Consider the following 21,500-nt stretch of genomic DNA (forward strand, 5'->3'; position numbering starts at 1 on the left):
TATTACCTGAAAATTATGGGCACAAATGGAGCTTTCTGATGCACTGTCAGTTCTGTCATATCTATGTCATGGATTTACCCAGAGAATTATTAAGTACGTCTCATTTTCATTAGTTTTGTATAATTATTTCATTATAGCAATAAGACATAATAGACGTTGCATTTCCTGGAAGATTACAGCATAACTTGGTTGAAAGAACTTACTCAGCCTTCAGTCTAATGCCTCAAAAATCACACTGGCCTAGCAGTAGTACTGGAGTGCCTCAGGGTATTACTTTTCTTGCTCATTGTGGCATAAACAAATGGCTAACTTACCACTCTATTGCTAGCATACTGACCAAGCTGCAGCAAGGGTACCTATACCTTTTTATAGGCTGGACGAAAAAGCACCCCACCCCTGAAAACCCAGCCATCCAGAAGCGAAAACCCTCGCTTTCCTGTCATTCAAGAGAAAACAATAAACTCAGTGATACTCATCTCAGAAACACTAAGAGGGGTAGAAAACTAGGCCAGTGCTCAGCTAGGACACCATTTTAGAGGGTGCTGGAGCTAGATAGGCTTTTAACAGTTTGTGTTCAAAAGCTCATGACATGGCCTTGTCAATGCAGGTTCTGGTAGTCAGGACATTTGCTGTTATTTTTATAAGTAATAAAATACATCTTAGTCGTGTGCAAGTCAGGCTGTAAATTGTTTGCATACATCCCTATTCACAGACCTGTAATTCTTTCTTTTGCTTCCTACTTTCCTTCCCTCTTTCCTTCCCTCCTTCTGTCCTTCCTTCTTTCCATTTTGTCTTGCTTTTTTTGTTGGGCTTTTTTAGGGGGTGGGAGAGCTATGCAATGAAGGCAATGATGCATTTTATGTGCCAGCTTTTGATTTTGAAGTATTTTAGGATCTTGCATTCCCTCAACTAAGTGGCATCAAACAAAGCTAACACAAGCGCTTACTGAGCTCAGCATCTTTGCAATGCTTGCTGTGGCTGCGCCTACAGCCTAATCTCACGCTGTTTATGCTGGCAAGCTGTTGTCAGCCCTTCAAATGTTCTGTGCATCATGTACCTTTATCATCTTGCCATTATTTGAAAACAGAGTTTGTTTTTCTAAGGTAATAGTATGTGGTTTGTGGAGCTGTATTAAACAGTAAAATCTCTATTCATATTAGGGGGTTAGTCATTTTGGGATGAGGAATTGCAACACAGGATGAAGCAGCTTCCTGAGCCCTTTTGAGACATGTGATTGCACAGGAATTCTTCAAGCCAGAATTTTTATATCATCCAGATGTATTCATGATAGGTATAGCAGAAGGTGGTCTTTTAAATTCAGTGCTTCCCTAAGCCTAAGCATATAAAATCTTCTTATTTCACAATTTGCTATTTTTTAAAAAGTAAAAGTGTGGGCAAGTTCCTCATACCCATTTTCACATTTAGTGGTACTTTATTAAATAAAAACCAAGTAACCCATTTCTTGGCAAGATACTCCTCAATATTAGTGTCAGTATCCAAAGAGTTAATCCTGTGAACAGCAGTAATTGGAAAGACGATACTGAATGGTATTGTGAAAGTGAATAAATGATATAACAGAGTGTCCTTGCTTTTCTCGTCTTTGCTATCATCAATTTTTCATTCCTGGGAAATGAATAGGTTCATTTTCCTACGGTTACCTGATTTCTTTTCAGCAGAACTGGAGAAGGTCAAATGTGCTTGAGATCTCAGAAGTATTAATGTTTGATTATCCTAAAATATGTGACCATTTAGCTAACATACCATAAGTTTCTAAGGAAATCCTTAATCAGATGCACAAAGAAAAATACATCATGCCAAACAACATAAATATCTGTGTGAAGGGCAAACTTGGGCAGAAGAGTGTGAAGATTTGCAACTCTGATGTTTGCATTAAAAAGTCTTTTTATATCTTTGCACAGTTAGGGAATAAAGTATAATTTTCTGCTGTTGTGAGTTGCTCAGAACGAGCAATGAGAATCTGCTCAGTAGTGAGGAGATACTCAGTACTTGATGTGCAAGTACTTGGGTCATGGTGTCACTGCTGAGTATCTCTCTCAGATGCAGATTCTTCTTGTTGGTGAGAGAGATGTGTTAGCATAATTCAAGTGCATATAATATATCAAAGATGTTTACTTTTGGTGAACAGGAATCATCCTAAACCCTTCCCAGTAGACTTGGCCTTTAGTCAGAGGGCATGGAGAGCCTGGAGATACCCTGCCTGGATTTGTGCTGAGGGAGTGCTGGGGAAAGCCTGTGGGAAGCTGTGCCAGAGGGAGGAGGGGAGCAGTGCCAGAGGGAAGGGAGCAGTGCCAGAGGGAAGGGAGTAGTGCTGCCTGCCTTCAAGCTGCCCTCAAGCTCCTTAGGTAGTTTGGTCAAGCAAGCACATACTTCACGTCATCTCTTCTTTTTCTTAAGTAAAGTGAAGTTTGTGGGCTGATACCATCAATGGTAAAAAATAAGTCACCTGCAATGAAATCTTCACCTGTTCCAAATTTATAGTAGAGTGACTTGGGGCTTGGGAAGGGGTTGGAGAATGGTTGTCTGAAAGATTCCTCTATAAGGCTTGCTCTGCCTGGACCTCATTAGCCGAGCTTGCCGAGCTAATGATGCTCATTGGCTTTGACGTTGGCAAAATTGAATATGCAGCTTTCCTTAAATGTTTTTTTGTCAACTTTTTTCAAGTGACCCACTTATATAATTGGCTTCTGGCTTAAATTAAAAAGCATATATTTTTATATATTTGATCCCCGACTGATTTAAAGGTTTATACTGGCTAGTAGCACTATATTTTGGATAACTGCTTTAATAGTACTGTGGCTTTTAAAATCAAAACAGTCATTCTGAAACTTTAGCATTAGCTGTGTTTGAAAAAATCACAAGGCTTTTTATGTTTTCACTTTGTCATTCTGTTACAATTAAAGGGCAATAACTGTCTGAGGAAGAACATATTAAAGGACAATATAGATTGTGCCCTGAAATATGGCCCAGCTGGGAAGAATAAATCTCTTTGCATGGCCAAATAGATTTACATTAAAATGTTATTTTAGTATTCTGACCAGTTTAAGCACTGGCTAATCTGTCTGATTGGGCATTCTGAAAACATTCTGAGGGAGATTTCAGCCTGCAGCCCCCTGCAACCTCCAAATCACCTAATGAAAGCTGCCCAAAAGGAAACAGTAAACAGGTTTTCCTATGTTAATGCCAAACTAGCCAAAATGGGAATAAACACTGTATCAGAAATTCCTTTTGTTTTGCAACAAAGATGTTTTTCCTGGTTTTTGCTAAAGACTCTGTGGTCCAGAAATCTACTATTTTTTTTTTTCAATGTGGTGATGGTGTTAATGAAAGCCAGTGCGATAATAGTCACTCTAATTCCATTTGTACAAAGATCGCTTTTTTCCCTTTCCTTTCTCCTTCTCTGTCCTCAGAAAATTAGATAAATAATTTCTTCTTAGTGTAAAATGATATCCAGAGGTCAGTCTTTGACTTTGCTGAAGAGTCTTTTAAGGGATGTATCAGCAATACCACTTAGCCCTTGTTGAATGAAATATAAATACAGCTTATACAAATAATATTATTAGAGAGAAAAATCACTGTCTGTGTAGCTTCAGATTTCTAACAGAGTCTAAGACCTGCAGGATTAATGGAATCATGGTCCTTTGGGGTTTTGTCCCAGACCACACAGGTCTTGTAAGAGAATAAGGCTATTTTATATTGATGGACTTTGTTCATATTCGGTGCCATTACCTAGGCAATACCAATCGTTTATCTCCTTTAAAGTAGACAGAGATAGTTCAGCAGGAAATCTGTTATTATGTCTCTATTCCTAAGGGAAGGAAATTGGAATGCTTAGTTTGTTAATTGATGGCATGTTGTTAAAAAAATATAGTTATCTTCCCCCACACCCCCACAAGTATTCCAGATAGATATGAAATCAGATGAAAATGAAGAATAATTGTTCAGACTGAAAGAAAAAATTATGCTGGAAATACTCAGGAATTGAACAGGTTTTAAAGTTTCATAGGAAGCTCTTTGATAGTTTTAGTCACTATTTTTATATCTGGCTTTTATAGTTCCTCAGAAACATAAATTTATAAATACTGGAAATACAGTTCATTCACTAAGAAAGATACTGTAGTCTCCTGTAGAAGTCTTTATGTATGCTGTAGTGCTTTGCAAAGAAAAAGCTTAAAACCCTGATCTTCTCAAATATGTGTATGTTCTTAGATTTACATAAACATCCTTAACAGGACGACGTGCAGAAGAAGATTGTGTTGAGTGTGTATTTTATCCTTTCTATTCAGGGTATGAGTAACTGCTTAAATCAAGGGGGTGGTGCATATTGGGAAGACATGCCATGCTATGAGGAAAATATGAGGAAAATATCTGTCTAAACTGAAACTTGAAAGTGCACTACCACAGTGAAGTGTGAAGCACATTTAACTTTCATTTTGTACGTAACTTTGGTGATGAGCATTTAACTCATCAAGTGGGATGATTAGTCTTTACCTTATACAGTTGCTTGTGTTTTATGTGTTACATATTGCAGTATTTTAAGTCCTCAAATAAAAGATGAGGAACTGCACAAGGATTTATAAAGGCTTTACTGAAACTCATTTTAAGGATTTGAAATTGTTTGCATCATTAAAATCTTTACATAGCTGGAATGGATGGAAATGTACTTTCGTTTGAGAACTGCATTAGCTAAAACAAAACACTGGAATAGATGAAAACCAGGGTTAAATGTCAGTTTGGATTTTCTTTCCTGACTTTAGTCAGTCCTGGAAACCTTGGATGAAGAATATTTCAGGATTTATTTCTGATAAATCAGACTATAGAACTAAGCCCTAATGGGCATTCTTCCAATTTCTTTGTTTTTCAGTCCCAAGGAAATAATGCAGATATTTCTGAGAGTAAAAGCAGAATTAGGCTTAAGGTGGTCTTAGCTGTTCTTGGAGAAGAGTCCATGCTAAGCTGATATGGCTGGGTTTAAAAAGCATGTTCACATTTTTGTTAGCATGATTTATCTTTTTTCAGTTCAGTAGATGAAGATGGCAAAAATCACTAAACCGCAGCAGCAGAGTGGTCCTTACGTGCTCACTGGGCTGCTGTGAGAGAAACAGAATTCTGAATCCAAATCCTGCCAGAAAAACTTAAAATGATTTGTTTTTCAGGTATTTCATGTAAGCACATAAATGCTGTGTTAGACCACAACAGCACAGTTAGTTGCAGAATGCCAGAATGGTTTGGTTTGGGTGGCACCTCTGCAGCTCATCTAGTCCCCTGCTCAAACCTTTGCTCAAGCACGCCAGTTGCCCAGAACCACATCCAGCTGAGTTTGGAGTATCCCCGAGTCTAAAGCCCCTCCTTCTGTAGAGGTGCTCCAGTTCCTTGACCATCTCCAAGAGCATTTACTGGACTTGCTGCTTTAAGTCCACATCTGTCTTGTGCTGGGGAGCCTGTGACTGCACCCAGCACTTCAGGTGTGACCTCACCAGTGCAGAGTAGTGTGGGAGGATCACCTCCCAGACCGGCTGGCACTGCTCTGACACATCGAGCCCGAGAGGCTGTTTGTCCCCTTTGCCACGAGGGCATGTTGCTACCTCATGTTCAATTTGGTGTCCACCAGGACCCTCAGGGCCTTTATGCAGACCTGCTTTCCATGCATTTGGGCCCCCCAGCCTGTGCTGAAACTTGATTCCACATGCCACCCAGAGGCTGCCACAGCAGATTGGGTGGCAGAATCAAGACGATAGCAAAATAATTCACATTGCAAAAGAAAAAACAATAACTAAATAATGTTATACTGCTAAAACACCCATGAATTTTTAAAAACTTTGTGAACTTAAGTAGAAAAGCATCAGTTCGTCTGTCTAGTGACTTTTCAAAATTCCAAACACTGGCATATTAACATATCCCACTGGAGTTTTTTAAAATGAGCCAAGATGTGCCTGTGTGATAATTTCTAGAGATGCTAAACCTCTTAATTTCTTAATAGCAAGTATTTGAACAGGAGGTCCTGTAGAACCCTGGAAATTCAGATTGCTTAATTTCTGCAATGCTCCCTCATTAAGGTTTACTTTGTGGGTATTTTACAGCTCTAAACACAAACATAAGCATACTGCAGTCAAAACAGTGCTTAACTTCTGATCGTCTTTGCCAAGTGTACAGTCATCCAATAGTATCATAATTGATCTCAGTACTAAGGTGCCAAACTCTGTGTTGCTGAAGGATAGTTAGATGATGTAAATAGCTTTTTGTGTTTTGCAATAAAGCACACTTTTGTTGTGCTACATGTAAAAGCAGGAGATGAAGGTATTCTTTTATTGAAGCAAACATGTGGAAAATTGCTCTAGATTGTTATAGTACAGAGCATCTCCCCTGAAAGGAATGAGGTTCATCTACAGGGCAAAGTCTGACTGTGGCACTTTATTGGGGTTACTCCTAGACTCTGTGTGGTCAAAGCAAATAACATCATGTCCATCTAAACTGTTGTAACCATGAGACTGGCACATTTTCTCATCTATAGTGTTATATTCGAAACTGTCACTAGGCATTAACTCAGTCACTGGTGAAGTCCTACCACCTAGAGATGAACTCTGCCTCAAAATGATGTTTTCCACTTCAGTGGTACTCGTATAGCAATTACTGGGTCATTAATATCATTGCATGCAATTAGTGACGGTAGAATGAGCAGGAGGTTTGTTATTTATTTAATATGAACTTTCACTATAACCCTTTCTTATCCAAGTGCCACAGACAAAAACTAGAGAGATTTTCAAGGCAGCTGAACATCCTTGTAGAGTGAAGGTGATTTTGTAGGATACAGAAAGTGGGTCCTCATTTAATGTTAAAGCTTCTGCTTTTGTTTCCAGCAAGCCCTCTTGTCATTAGCAACAATCAGTGTAACTTCAATGCTAACTAATTCTATTAGTTCTGTTCAGCTGAACTGTTAAGCAAAGCTTGCTGTGGTAGTGGGAGATACTTCTCCCCATCTATGAGAGGCTTTTGTCAGTAGCGTGCTGGGAGAAAGGATAAACTTGCATAAAATACCTGTTTGTGGATGGTGAAGTTAACTAACTGGTAATCTGTTTTAGATGCCTACTTTCAGATATACACTAAATACATCATAATTAGTGGGCTTGCATCTGCCACAGTTACTTCAGCACTCACAAATATATAATTTGTTTATGTAAACTAGAAGCAACCATGTGTGCAGTGGATCATTATCTGACAACATTTCCCAGAGTATGTGAAATATAGAACTGAAATACTTTTAGAAATGCTTAACTGTAATGAAAGACTCAAATTGTCATTCATAGTGATACAGTATTGCGATGCTTTTCTGGTTTTTTTAAATATAATCTCTAAATCATTCCAAGGGGATTTTGTAAAGGGGTACTTGACAGCAGTGAAGCAAGTAGGATTTTGTGGTGGGTGGGTGGAAGCTGTGACCTTCAGTAATGAATAATAATTCAGCAAATAGTTTACCGTTCAGTACACTTCAGCTGTGGTATTCCTTAAGCCAGTGAGAAAATGGTGGTGTATTTTAAATGATAGGCAGCAGTAACCAGTTGGAATTCACAGGTTTTTTGATACTTTCCGTCTCTCACCATCTCTTTTTCCCTTTATGGAAAGGCTTTGTTGACATAAAGGGCTTTTTCTTTTTACCACCCGTATTTTTCTTATATGGTGCCATGCCTCCCTGGAATTAATAAAATCATCCTGAATGTAGGAAACTTTACAACTCTCTCCCTGTTTTGTGCTGTTGGATGACATGAGATGTGGGAAGGACAGTCAGTGAATTTTCAGAGATGTCCCTGGAATCATACAGCTGGTGTATACCAAAGTATATTTTACAGTACCAAACCGGTTGGCTCTGTCTTGATTGTGTCTGCCACATTGCACCCTTAAAAAAACCATTGAAACTGTAATAGAATCTGTCCCTCTCTTAACATATGAATACAAGTGGAGACTTTTATGGGGAATTATATAAATACCCTCATATCATGAGTCCCATCTAAGTACCACAAGTCACGCTACTCACAGTTGGACAAGATACATTTTAGAGCAGTGGTTAGAAAAGTGAATCACGAAGTTTCACTGCAGAGCCTTTGCTTCTTCCAGGCAAGAAGAGGTCTGTTCTTTATTTTACTTTATTTTGTTCTGGTTTGAGCTTACTGGAGAGAGCATTGCTGCTTACTTGCTGCGCAGAATATAATTTGTGGATCCTGTTTAGATATAAATCCTGAGAAATAGAAAGGACTTAATTTAAAAAACGAGAATGAAAAGTGAAAAAGAAGAATAGAGAATACTTGTCCTTTTCCTCACATTGAAGTTTTGCCTCCTGTGTGGATAGAGGGGGAAAAAGGCTGGCATCAGGAGTGTTTATAAACACTCCATAAGCCTTAGTTTCAGGAAAAAATCCATTTTAATTTTAAAACAATATGTGGAATAAAACAGAGGGAATGAGAGTTTCTGAATGGTTTTTAGATTGAGAAACTCCTCAAAATTCTGCTGCCACCTTGACTTTGCAAGTGGGGCAAATAAAAAAGCAGACATTGTGGGAAAAAAGGAAAATTATTGTTAAGCTGTTTTGATACATTTTTGTTACAGCTTCAGTGTCCTAGATTGTATTAATTGAGAATATTCAGCAGTTTTTTTTGGTTGGTTTTTTTAGGATCATTTCTTTGTCTCTACAAGATCAGTAGAAAGTTGTGATTTTATTGTCTGTTGATAAAAACACAGTCAACTCATAAGAGCACTCCATTCAACTATTCATAATGCATTTACATTTTAGTACTTGCAGTCCAGGTCTGGGACTGCTGGTGGTTAAATTTCAGAAGGCAATTTTATTTTTTTTAAAACAAAGGTTTCAGTGTCAATCTTTTTTTGTCACTACAAGCAAGGGGTAAACCATTAGTTGCTAGTGTGTGAAATTAGTATATTTCTCCTCTCTCTAAACATTCTTCAGCTCACCCAATATAATGTATACCAAGCTACCTGTTCTTTGGTGAGTGGCCTGAACAATTTTTTTAGTTGTTTCAGATCTCCACGCAGATCCAGCATTGTTACTGGGGGGAGGAATTTAATTTCATTTAATTAAACCACTCATTCTGTTACCTCGGCTACGTTGTTCTTTGTCCATGGCTAGTTTAGAAACAACCTTCATGTTGTGATCAGTGATTTGTGGTTTTGCAGTGTGTGATTTCTGGTGTTCTTAAACCTCTCCCATAAATTATCTAAATTTATGGAAAAGAATAATTATTTATTCAGTGCTTTACTAAGAGAATCATTAAAAGGACCAAAAGCAGATGAAAGCAGTCAGAGCACAAACAACGTCTGGCCAAAATAGTGTTCTATTAATTAATAAAATAAAAAACCCTCAAAAACTTTATATGCACTTAGTAATACTGTGAGTGCATGTGAGATCAAGTGCAGCTTTGCTTTAAGAATACTTCTTACTACTGTTGGATTTAAAGCTTGTGTGGATTGTGCTGCTGTTTTTTCATTCTGTTTCTAAGCACAGCAGGGGAAAAGTGGAAATGGGTAGTGTTACTTGATTTTATTTTTTTCTGATTTTGAGAAATCTATTTTCTGATGCAGTATTCAAACAGTATTTAATGGACAAAAGAAGGTGAAAATTACTACTGTTGGATAGTACTGATCTACCCCTAAAAAACCGGTAATTCTCAATTTGGTATTAACAGATCCACATCAGCAGCAATTAATTCTTCATAACCTCATCAATGATGTGTCTTTAATATATTGCCAAATGACTTTTGTTGTCCAGCACACTAAGGAGGTACAAAATCAATTTTGCCCTTGCCCATGAGTTGACATAACTCATTCGTTCCTGTAGTCTGTGGTTTAAGGTCCATTTAGTTTTCACAGGAAAATGAAATATGATGATCATAATTTCTCTCATCAGCTACGTAGTACATTTCATATTCAAGCTCTAGAAATAGATGTGTTTTAAAGTTGTGTTGGTTCAAAGCATATGGCATTTAATTTGCATATAGGTAATGCTTTTCATAATCATAAAACATGAAACTGTGGGTAATAATTGTAGCAGAATTAAGAGGCTGAGATTTTTGTCTGCTGAAGTTTTAAGTAATTGTGATGGCATTTTTTCATTTTGCATAATGTGTGTTTTTAGGAGGGAAGGAAGTTGAATTTTTGTGACTGCGCCTTCATTTCTAATCTCTTTGTGAATGAAAAGCTACATACAGGCACAAATCCAGCAGCTTAATTCTCTGTCTGATTAGAGCAATGTTACCAACCTGATAGGTTGAAAACAGCCGTGATCCATACAGTGGCGTAGCCTCCTGGGAGGCAGAGTAATAACAATCAAATGAAGACATATTAAAATGTAATATTACTTCCTCTCCATGGGGACTGTATAAGAATCATAGCCAGGAACTATTCTTGTCAGCTGACTCTGCTTTGCTCAGTGACTCCCTGCCTCTGCATTTATGACTAATGCATTTTGTACAATAAACAGCACTTGCTGAGTTTTAAAAGCAAATAAATGTAAAACATTAGACATTGATTTACATGAGTTTCAGGCTTTTTTGTTTGTTTGTTTCTTTGTTTGTTTTGTTGATGTTTTTGTTTGTTTTATGTAATTTATATCTTTCAAAGAAGGGGAGGCAGATCTGAATGAAGTTCTTTGGTCTGAATAATTTAATTTCTCCCTTGTGTATGAAAGAGGATATGTTAAGGCAGTGTTTTACGAACCTAAAAATGTATGCTAACTTCTCTAAAGTAAGTAGGTATCAGCAAGACTCTTAACCATAATTTCATAACAGATAAGTGTTTTCTGAATGTTGAAAAGCTAAACTTGCATTCCTTGTAAAACAGCAGCTGCTGTTGTATTCAGGGAATGCAGACAGTGTCTAATAAACTACTGTAAAAATGGCCTATAAGTTACACAATTTTGTCAGAAAGTCTTCAAATTAGTCGAGATTTTAGCACAATTATATGTGTTTATTTTTACGTGTGGACAAACTGTTGAATAATTTTATGTGGTTTTGACTGTAATTATTAGTTTTGCAGTTGACACCAGTAGAACAGGACAGGTCTCAAAAATTCAGAGGTATTTAACCATCAAAAGATTTAAAAATATTTTGCTGCCTGTTCAGCAACGTTTAGCTTACTTCTAGGTTCACATGTATTGTTGTATTAGTACAAAGTGAAGTGTGGGGTCCTGAGAATATGCTAATACTAATGAGAAACTTTATATTAGTCATTAATTATGTTTATTAATGTTAATATTTAAGTATCTAGTCTTCCTAGCAGAGGGCTTTGTATGGTAGCTCATGTGTAAGTTATTGACTGCAAAATATATCCATATTTAGACCTATATATATAAAACACCCATTCTTTTTTAAATATGTTTATAAGAATAAATTGGATGGAAGGTTTAAAATCTGATTATATAAACACACTGGAGAGCAACATTTCCATTTTGGACACCAGAAACTTGTGTTATATTTGTGTGTAAATCTAAAAACTCCTATTAGGAGCACTTTATTTTTTTTTCTTAAAAGTCCTTTCAGTGTGAGCAGAGCTGCGGGTGCTGGGTGACTTTCCCGCAGAGGTGTGAGTGCAGTGGAGGAGCTAACATGACAGTGGGCGTAATTTTCATTTGGAGATCAATATAGAAAGGCCACAGCAAGTGTTTGAGGAATATTTTGTACTCACTCCCTTGTTTGACTTCTGCACACTGCACTGTCAAGGGGCATTAGCAGCATGAAACTGTGTTTTCTCTGCTGTCCCAGATTACTTCTTTTTTCTCTGTGCAGCTTTTCAAAGCTTAAAATGATGTGTTTAAAGCTACCTACTTTCTTCCTGGTACACTAGGGATACGCAGCGTTGTATTTCGATAGTCTTAATGAATTTCGAAAAATAATTTCCTCCAGTGGCCTTGGGTAATTGTCAGTTTAATTACAGGAGAAACTGAGACGGAAACTTTGCTTTGTCACTGAAATGGTCCTCTTTGAAAATTTCCCATTCCTCAGGACGTAGCAGTCTGTACTCTGAGCTATAATGTAGGCTTTCCTAAAATCCCTTGAAGAACTGTGGAAAAAGTGAATACTTCTGCAAATTCATTCATCTGACATCAAAGCTATGAAAGCATTCTTTTAGCAAGCAAGCGAGGCAGATTGTGCTGGCGTAGGCACACAACCAGACTCATTGTACATCTGGGTCTTCCCGTTTGGAGACTGTATTTGAAGTAATTTTGCATTCTTTTTACCATCTTACTTTCTTATTCTGTAGTGAGGTCAGACCGAGTCCTCTGCATCCTGTTGAGGTCTCCTGCTCTGTGGGTTAAGTGGATAGGCCTTTAAAGAATAAAAAGGCATTGATGTTCAGAAAAAGCAGCATTTTAGTCAATTAACATCAAGTCGAAGGTGTTTAAAGAGATGTGATTCCCTTTGCCTCGATTAAAAAAAAACAAAAAAAAAACCACAAGACAAAGTCAGTGTTTATTATTTGTACGTCCAGTTGGTGCTCAGCTTTGGTATTTCTATTTACTGTTTTTTTTCTCTGTGTCCTTGTGCTGGTACATTGGCAAATAGATCATAAAAAACACTTTCAGCAAAGACACATTTGATGTATGTCCAGGATGAGTTCTTGGTATTGATTTTTTTTTTCCCCTCTGGAAAAAAACAAAAGAAAACAAAACTATATGTCTCCATTATTTTCCAAGCCTGGCAATGCAGTGGCACATTTCAGATCAGCTTTTATCTTAAATTACTCAATGTGCTCTTTTGTATTTTGAAAAGTCTTTTTGCCATACAGCTATTGTCATGTTTTTACGGGGGGGAGGGAACAAGAGGAGGAACTGGGAGGGACCGCTTATGAGGAGAAGGGAATTTTAGGAAAAGAAAGCACAGTTTGGGAAGTTTGTATGGTGGCTGTAATTCGAGGTGGTCACAAAAGAGTCAGAAGTGGAACAAAAACAAGAAGCAGATCAAAGGCTAGGAAACAGGGTTCAACAGTATGGGGTTTATATCTTTACGGCTAGAGAGAAGATTAGAGCAAGAAAAATACTGCCATGGGGGTAGGAAGACATTGTGAAGGAAAAAGGAAATATACATAGACTGCATTTGAAAGAAAATCCCCAAGGAAGGTGAAAGAGAAGGAGCAAGAATTAAAAACAAAGACCTGAACAGTATAAAGCCCACAAGCTGAAAGGAGAGGGGCAGAGGGAGGCATGTGCTGCTTAAGCAGTTCACCATCGCCGCAGCAAGCAGTGAGCTCCCTTACATCCCATTTTCCATTTGTTTTCTCCACTTGGTGGCCCAGTGCTGGTGTCTGTGCATGCACCCTCTCTCCTAAGTCCATTTTGGGCCTTGGTTAAACAACTCCAAGAAATGACAGTGAAATTTCCATCCCCAGGACAACCAGGGTAGGAAAACCCCTGCTGCATTCCTTGCATAGAGAATCCAGAGCCCACCATTGGCAGTCGTGCCCTGCTCATGGTGGCCAGTGCAGTGCAGTGGCCACAGTGCTTACTGCCGGCGAGCTGCCGAATCGATTCCCAGCAGCTGTTTTGCAACCAACAGCTGGTTGGGCTCACCCATGCCCCGTGATTCAGTGCTGTGGATTCTCCAGGGGAGTGGTGCTTCGCACTCACATCTCCTGGCAGTGTCGGCTTGCGCCCGGATCGCGTGGCTCCAGCTGGCACCTAGATAAGCCACAACAATATCAACACGGGGGAAAGCACCCTGTTGTTTGTATGAGCTGAAAGGTTTCCGTGAGAATAGAGCATATTCCCCTTTGCCACCCGCCCCCGCGGAGGCTCCTCAATGCTGAGAAAAGTGAGATTGTACTTTAAAATATTAAATGGTTTTCCAATCAGTTCAGAATCTTAGCTTTCACCTGGGTCTTTTGTGTGCGTTCACTTCTTCCAGCAGGAGATTTGTAATAGAGGAAGCAGGTGTAACATGGTGATTATAAAGATATTGTTGGGAGGGAAAAAAAGGGGTGATTTTTCAGTGCTTTTCTCCTCTGAGCCTGCCAGAGCTTCCTATTCAGCTGACTCCATCACCTTTTAGCAAGATGGTGTGTTTTTGTCCAAGTCAGTCAGTCAGTCAGTCAATTGTGCATAGGAAAAAAAAAGGTTGCTGCGTAAATTTGAAACCTTGATAACACATTCCTCCATTTGTATATATTGTATAGCTTACCAATGTATTCATTCCTTTGGCTTTCAACATTTCATGACTTTCCATAGGTCAGCCCAAGCAACAAGAACAGGTCCTGGTAGATTGAAAGAGCCCTGCTTTCAGACACTCATGTTCACATCACTTTGCCTGTTGATTTCCTGATTTTTTATTTATTTTTATTTTTATTTATTTTTCTTTTATTTTTAATCAGCAACATCAAATGGGTCTTTGGAGGGCCTGGATAACCAGGAGGGAGGGGTGTGCCAGACAAAAACCATGAAGATCCTCATGAAAGTTGGACAAGGTAAAGACCATCTGCTGTTTCATGACATCACTTTGATCGGTCTCAATGTCCTTTTTAGTTTTCAGACTTCTTTTAGCAGTGTAGAGCAGAGAGCCAGTTGAGTCTAGTGTGGTCATTCCTCCCTTATAGTCTGAAAGCAAAGCCTATTTTCTCTTCCTCGGCTACTGACAGATTTCTACAGAAGGAGGGTTAGTGTAATAAGATCTCTTTGTTGGAGAGATCCCTAGAAGGAAAGGTCACCTGGGAGTAGTGTGTTTCAGTAATTTTTATTTTTATTTTAAAAACAAAAGCCACAACTCTGCTGCTCAAAATTATTTAAAATACGTGAAAAGAAGGAAGCTAATATTTCTATAGTTTGCTCATTATGAATTCTGATTACAGAGAGGTTTTTGTTCATTGTCTCTTTTTACATATAGATAACCTATTGTGCAGGAAGAAAGAATTATTCTTCTAAGTAGAAATTGGTTTAGTAGTCAATCAGCTTCCTCAGTTAAACTGAAATGTCATCTGCAAAGCTTTTCTTGCCAGTTACAGGAGACCCTATAGTTTCTGCAGATGGCCTCACAATTTAAACCTGAAATAACTAATATAACCATTTTGCTTTAAAAGGAAATTTACCTTCTTATATCTCCCAGTCCTTTGCATAAAGGTTCTTCTGTTAAACTATTTGTGTCTCACGAGGTACCTAGAGCCAGCTTGTAAGGCTCCATACCATCAAGTGCCAAAGCTGCATGAGTCGTCTTTGTCTCCCCCAGATCCCAACTCGGCAGGGCAGCCCCGGCACACGGATCCCACCAAGCGCCCTGAGCAGGAAGCTGGCACCAATGGGAAGAGTTCCACCACCAGCCCCTTTGTGAAGGACCACTCAGGTAGGTGTGGTGGGACTTGGCCTTGGAATGTCTTCTCTTACTTTGTCCCCAAATGCATTTTATTTTACCATTAAAGTGCCAGAAAAGCAAATATTTTCACTGTGAGATGAAGAGAAAGTCGGTTCCAATTGCTCCAGTGGATAGTGTCTGGGAGCTGCAAGTTTTGGCAACAGCTGCTCTCTCCCCTCTTCCACTCTGCTGTAGAAGTTAATTACGTCTTGTGACAATGTCACTCATTTACAGGAAATTTTTTGGATGGGACATTTGCTAAGCAGCTTTATGGTGGTCAGTGCTGCCTTACATTTAGTACTCTGGCACATGAATGAGTCTGTCTTTCTCTTCCCGCATAATACATTATCAAGTGGTTCTCGACAGCCATTTATAAAGTTTATTTCAAGGCATCTATAATTAATGTCCTGATCTTTTAGCTGACCGTATAAAGTCTAGACATGGATGGCTGGTCTTCTGCTAAATGTAAAGATTTTTTTTTTTTTTTAAATAATTATCTTAACAAAATAAATGGGTGATTCCCAAAAAAAATGTCTTCAGGGTGCACTTCACTCATAGGATGAACAAGAAAAAACTCCTAAGGCTCAAGCTGTCCAGAAGAAAATTCAGCGAATTAGTAATGCTACAAAGCAAAACTTTGCTGACAGGTGATTCTGGGTTTCCCAAAAAAGGCCCAAGTTTTCCTTGCCAGCTCTGTCATTAGTTACTGGGCTAATGAATGTTTGATACAGTGAGTGGCTTCAGCTAATCCTTACAAAGGCTTTGGTGGGAAGAGTTAACAGTTATGTGAATAGAGCATCGGTATCATTTTTCCATTGTGAGTGTGCATTAAGAGAGGGAAATAGGTTCCAACTTTGAAGCAAAAAAGTGTCAAATGAGCATTCATTTAATTTTTGTGACAAATAATATGAAGGTGTGATGGTCAGGAAATATTCAACAAGCTGTTCAGCATGTTAGTTTTTCCTGACTACCAAATGCATGCTATTGTTTTCTGTTAAGTAAATGTAAGTTAATACTAACAGGCATGCTGTAGCCATTTTGCTGTTTCCCATGCTGCCTCGAGCTCCTTAGCTTCATGTCCAAATGAGAGGAGTCGCCGTAAAGAGGCACTAAGGATGATTTAACTTAAATCAATATGCAAAAGATAAAATAGCAGAGGGAGCAGTGTGGCACTGAGCAGTACCAGTTGTTCTGAGAATTGTCATTTCCCTGTGTTATTTTCCCTTCCAGTCCCATCCCACCCCTCTCTTGTGCCCGGGGCTGGCCGGCATCTGTTAAAAGATGCCGTGTGCATCAAAGGCTGCCTTGTCAGTGACAGTTCTTGCCGCTGATGGATGATGATGTATGAAACAGGGTGGTTTGGGAGCAACACAAAAGTGAGACCAACAGACACAAAGTCTTGTTTTATATTGATTGCTGACTTCGGCTGTTTGCATTTAGCTATCTAACAGGGTAATTGGTTTGTCAAAGTTTAGCTGTCACTTAATTCTTCCAGTCTTGCTTACTCTACACATTTTTAAGCAACATAAATGGGTCACAGGATGGCAATAACTTTTGTCTATTGTATTTCCGTTCTTTCCAGGATCTAGCACAGATGGCAGTAAGGCTGGGCATTCCAGTATACTGGGTTCAGAGGTGGCCTTATTTGCAGGGATTGCATCAGGGTGCATCATTTTCATCGTCATCATCATCACTTTGGTGGTTCTTTTGTTGAAGTACCGGAGAAGACACAGGAAGCATTCCCCGCAGCACACGACTACTCTGTCACTTAGTACATTAGCCACCCCAAAACGCAGTGGCAACAACAATGGTTCTGAGCCCAGTGACATTATCATTCCTCTAAGGACTGCAGACAGTGTCTTTTGCCCCCACTATGAAAAGGTCAGCGGCGACTATGGACATCCGGTGTACATAGTTCAAGAGATGCCTCCTCAGAGTCCAGCAAACATTTATTACAAGGTCTGAGAAAAACACAGCCAGCTCTGTGGTACAGTTGAGTCGTAGAGGAAACTCACTGGTCAAATGCTTTCTGATGCGGTTTGTGATGACGCCTTGTGCACTAGCATTGACTTAAGCACAGGGGGGAGAAGGCAACAGCTCTTTCTCCAGGAACCGACGCGAGCTGGACAGCTTACCTAGTCTGTAGAATTCCTATCTTGGTGAATAAGTATTCACTAAAAGCTGGAAGACTTTTATGTAGAAGATGCCCATTCTGATTGCTGTACTCTTGTTACATTCATCATCCTCAAAGCCATGTGCTGTGGGCGTTCAGGCATGTACAAAAGCCAAGGGAAGATGGAGCAATCCGTGGATGTTAATAGCTCTAGGCATCCTGGGAAGGTGCTCTAGGATATATCAAGCTTGAAATGCAATCTTCTGACTTTGTGTGTCTCTCTCAGTGTGTACTGGATTTGTCACACAGACCTTGGTGTCTAAGTAAGACTTGTTAAAGTTCTCTTGCTTTTAGTCCGTCACTGTTCCATTTGTTTCTGTTATCCGGGGCTCTGCCATCCTTCACATAAGATTTCCTTTCACTCCACCTCCTGAATCACTAATGGAACATTAATGTTTGGAGATCCGCACTCCATCCATCTGCTACAGCAGCCTCACTCGAATGGGTAATGCATTTATAAAAATTGTGTTTGATAGTAAGGAGCCTTCCAGCCAAAAAGTTAGGCTGTCAACAAAGTCAAGAGCAGGACTGGGTGGTGGAGGGAAGGGCTGATTGAAGTTGCAGTTGAATATTGCTGCCTCAAAAATAGAAGCTGGGAAGAAAAAAAAAGAAAAAAAATGCATTTAGGTAGCACAGCACTTTGGTATGCTAAGTTTTAAGAGGCAAATAGGAAACACAGTAACATGCGCAGTGGATTAAGGCTGCATTTGAAGGAATTCACGGTTATCAAATACCAGTGTGCAGAAAAAAATAGTACCTTCAATACAGTAGAACAAAGGGGTATTGTTAGTAAGTGAACAAGCCTGGAGAAGACAAGACAATAGCAGGCCGCTGAGGATATATTAGGGCAGGGCTGTTGTGGTACTGGCAATAAAATACACAGCTTTGAAGCTGTAGCAAAAATGTAGTCTGCTTTGAATGACTTTTAAGCAGACTCAGCTGCTATACTATCACATTTTACTGAACACAGGGAAAGCATTTAAGAAAACAACAGAGAGCCAAGTCTGACCAAGATGATTATAAGCCAGTGGGTCAAATGAGCTATAATTCTAACACTGGTAAAGTTGTGAAAAAAAATTTATAACAACAAACCTCAGAACCTTGCTCATCTCGAAAAGTAAGGCAGAATTTCTTTCTGGCTGACCCTTTTGGCACTTTGGCTTGATGTAGTGCTGTCCCTGCACAGTGAGTGTAGGTACTGACTGACACAGCAGTTCATTGGTGCTCTCTTGCAAAGTTAAAGCACATATGGCAAACCTCTGGCAGTCCATAAGAATAAAATAAATTATGACACTGAGATGGAGAAGGAAAATATGTCTTATTTATAATAGGTGTATAGAACACAAGGGATATAAAGTGCGAGTTTTTCTTTTGCTCATTCTTTCTTACTTTTTGTTTTGTTTTGGGTTTTTTTACTAATGTATATTTTGAGATTGCACAGAATCTACACCAGAAGATGTGAAATTAATTTGCGGCAATTACATAGTCTTAACTTGCCATCATTTTACATACATCTATATGTGTGTGTGTGTGTATATGTATATACACACATATATATAAGTCTATATATGCATACGTATACATATATATGTATGCATATGCACACTTTTTTTTTATACGCTACTTCTGGAAAAAAAAATCAGCCATCCAAAACCAACAGTGGAAGCATAGTTAAAAAAAAAATTCCAAAGCATCTCATAAGAGAAGAGTAGGAAGTATAAGGTCCAAAATATCAGGAATTCAGTGTTACTGCATCACATATTTAACAGAGACAAGGTGTGCCGGCATTTGTTTTCTGTGTTGTGTTTTCCCTTGCCTTACAGGCTGATGTGTTCTGTAGATTTTGTTGAGGTTCGTAGAGGGGGGTTTCAGGTTAAAGTTTTCTCTTTAGCATGGCTATTACCCTAAAGCTCCCACCCTGGGGAGGAAATAAAAAAACTCTACTTTTATATGTGCTATGCAAATAGACATTTCTAACATAGTCATGTTACTATGGTAACACTTTGCTTTCTGATTTGGAAAGAAAATGTAGCAACAGCATTTTAGGGTTCTCAGACCTCCAGTGAGCACCTGCAAAAAAAAAGAAAAAAAAAAGAAAAAAAAGAAAATAAAAGGAAAAAACATGTAATAGAAATGATCACTGTCTTTGTTTTCTGAACCTGAAGATAATGTTGGGATGTTGGTCCAAAAGAGAGAAACAAAAAACAAAAAAAAAATCCCAACCGATGGTTCTGTGGAAGGTTACCATGGTGACTAACTACAGTACATATGTAATTCTTTTCAACAACCCTTCTTTTCTATGAATCCATCCATACAAGGTTCTCTTGTAAGTCGTTAAGATTTTATTTTGGGGGAGGGGGAGGAAGGGAAAAGATGGGCTTACTGATACTTTTTTTTTAAAATCATGTATGCTTCATCAGTTGGTTATATTCTACTTAAATACTAAACTGTGAAAAAAAAATCAGACGAATTGCTCAAGAGCAACCTGCAACCAATTAAAAAAAAAATTACTGTGCGTCTGTTTTGTGTCTGGTGCAGAATTATGACAATCTACCAACTGTTCCTTTCTTTGACGTTGGTCCAGCTTTGAAAAGTTACTGTAAATGCCTTGCTTGTATGATCATCCCTAGTCACCCGAATTGGAATTTGCACCATCATGTCTAAGTGAAGATGCTGTAAATAGGTTCAGATTTACTGTATATGGATTTGGGGTGTTACAGTAGCCTTATTCACCTTTTTAAATAATAAAAAAACCCACATGAAAACAAGACGAAAAAGGCTTTTCTTAACCAGATTGTGTATATAGAGCAATGTTGGTTTTTTATAAAGTCTGAGCAAGATGTTTTGTATAAAATTTGAATTTTGCAATGTATTTAGCTACAGCTTGTTTAAAGGCAGTGTCATTCCCCTTTGCACTGTATTGAGGAAAAAAATATATAAAAGGTTGCCAAATTGCCGCATATTTGTGCTGAAATTGTGTACCATGAATATTTATTTAAGAATTTCTTTGTCCAGTTTGTAAGTAACACAGTATTATGCTTGAGTTATAAATAATTTCTTCTTTCTTTTAATTTTTTTTATTTTATTTTTTGTTTTTGTTTGTTTGTTTCATTCTGTATTAAAACTAGCCGGTCATAAGTTTGAAATCCACTTTAGTTCCACATTGCAATTAGTTCCCAGAAAATGAAAATTATGAAAATCACATTCCACGTCTGTTTCAAACTGAATTTGTTCTTAAAAAATAAAATATTTTTTCCTATGGAAACCTTGCCTTCTTAGTATTTTCTTCTTTAGTTTTGCAGTTCTTTTCTTTTTTAAAAGATGAAAATAAATAAGAAAGTCACCAAGCTTGTTTGCCTGCCTGCCTGCCTTCCTCCCATCTCTCCCTTCCTCCTCTTCCCCCTCTTTCCAACCTTGTTGTTAGTGGTTTATAGGAAAGCTCCTTATAGCACACTGACTTCTGTTAACCTACTTCTTTCAGACACTTTTCTTACATGTATCAGCAGATTTTAGAAAACACCTGGCTGTCTTGTGCCCTTGGAAGTCAGTGAATTGCAGTCAGATGCAGTAAACCAGGATGATCTTGGTGTTGAGAGTATAACCACATAAATAATTCCCAGACATTATGGGGTAAACTTACTCTGTGGGCAGAATCAGAGAAAAAAATACCTGAGGCCTCCTGGGTGCTGTTGTTGTCCCTGCATGTCTTGAGGAGGAGAAGCCTGGGTGACAGGGCTGAGCAAGAAGGGACCAAGCAAGATCAAGCAAGACATTGGGAGGATGAGGAAGGATTAGAAAAGCTGCAAAGTCCAGACATCTGTTCGTGGTTCTTTCAGTGTGGCCATGCATTGTCCTGTCCCTGCTTTACTGCAGTTTAAGGGAGATGGGGCCAACACGAGCAGGTAGCACCAGCCTTAATACAAGATCTGTGGTTGTGCTGCCCTAATTTTCACTAGGGAAGCAAATTTGTT

General features: G+C 38.6%; 1 protein-coding gene across 1 annotated transcript in view; it reads left to right on the top strand.

The window, feature by feature from the left end:
* EFNB2 (ephrin B2) overlaps positions 1 to 20,794 on the top strand; it is a 45,543-nt gene extending 24,749 nt beyond the window's left edge. Inside the window, exons 3-5 of the mRNA XM_085056679.1 lie at positions 14,386 to 14,478; positions 15,234 to 15,347; positions 16,939 to 20,794. Of these exons, the coding sequence (XP_084912805.1) occupies positions 14,386 to 14,478; positions 15,234 to 15,347; positions 16,939 to 17,321 (590 nt within the window). The 3' untranslated portion in view covers positions 17,322 to 20,794. The remainder of the gene's footprint in view (positions 1 to 14,385; positions 14,479 to 15,233; positions 15,348 to 16,938) is intronic.
* Positions 20,795 to 21,500: the final 706 nt, after the last annotated feature.

This window comes from Lichenostomus cassidix, chromosome 1 (assembly GCF_008360975.1).
Source record: "Lichenostomus cassidix isolate B80296 chromosome 1, HeHo_3.0, whole genome shotgun sequence".
NCBI classification, from domain to species: domain Eukaryota; kingdom Metazoa; phylum Chordata; class Aves; order Passeriformes; family Meliphagidae; genus Lichenostomus; species Lichenostomus cassidix.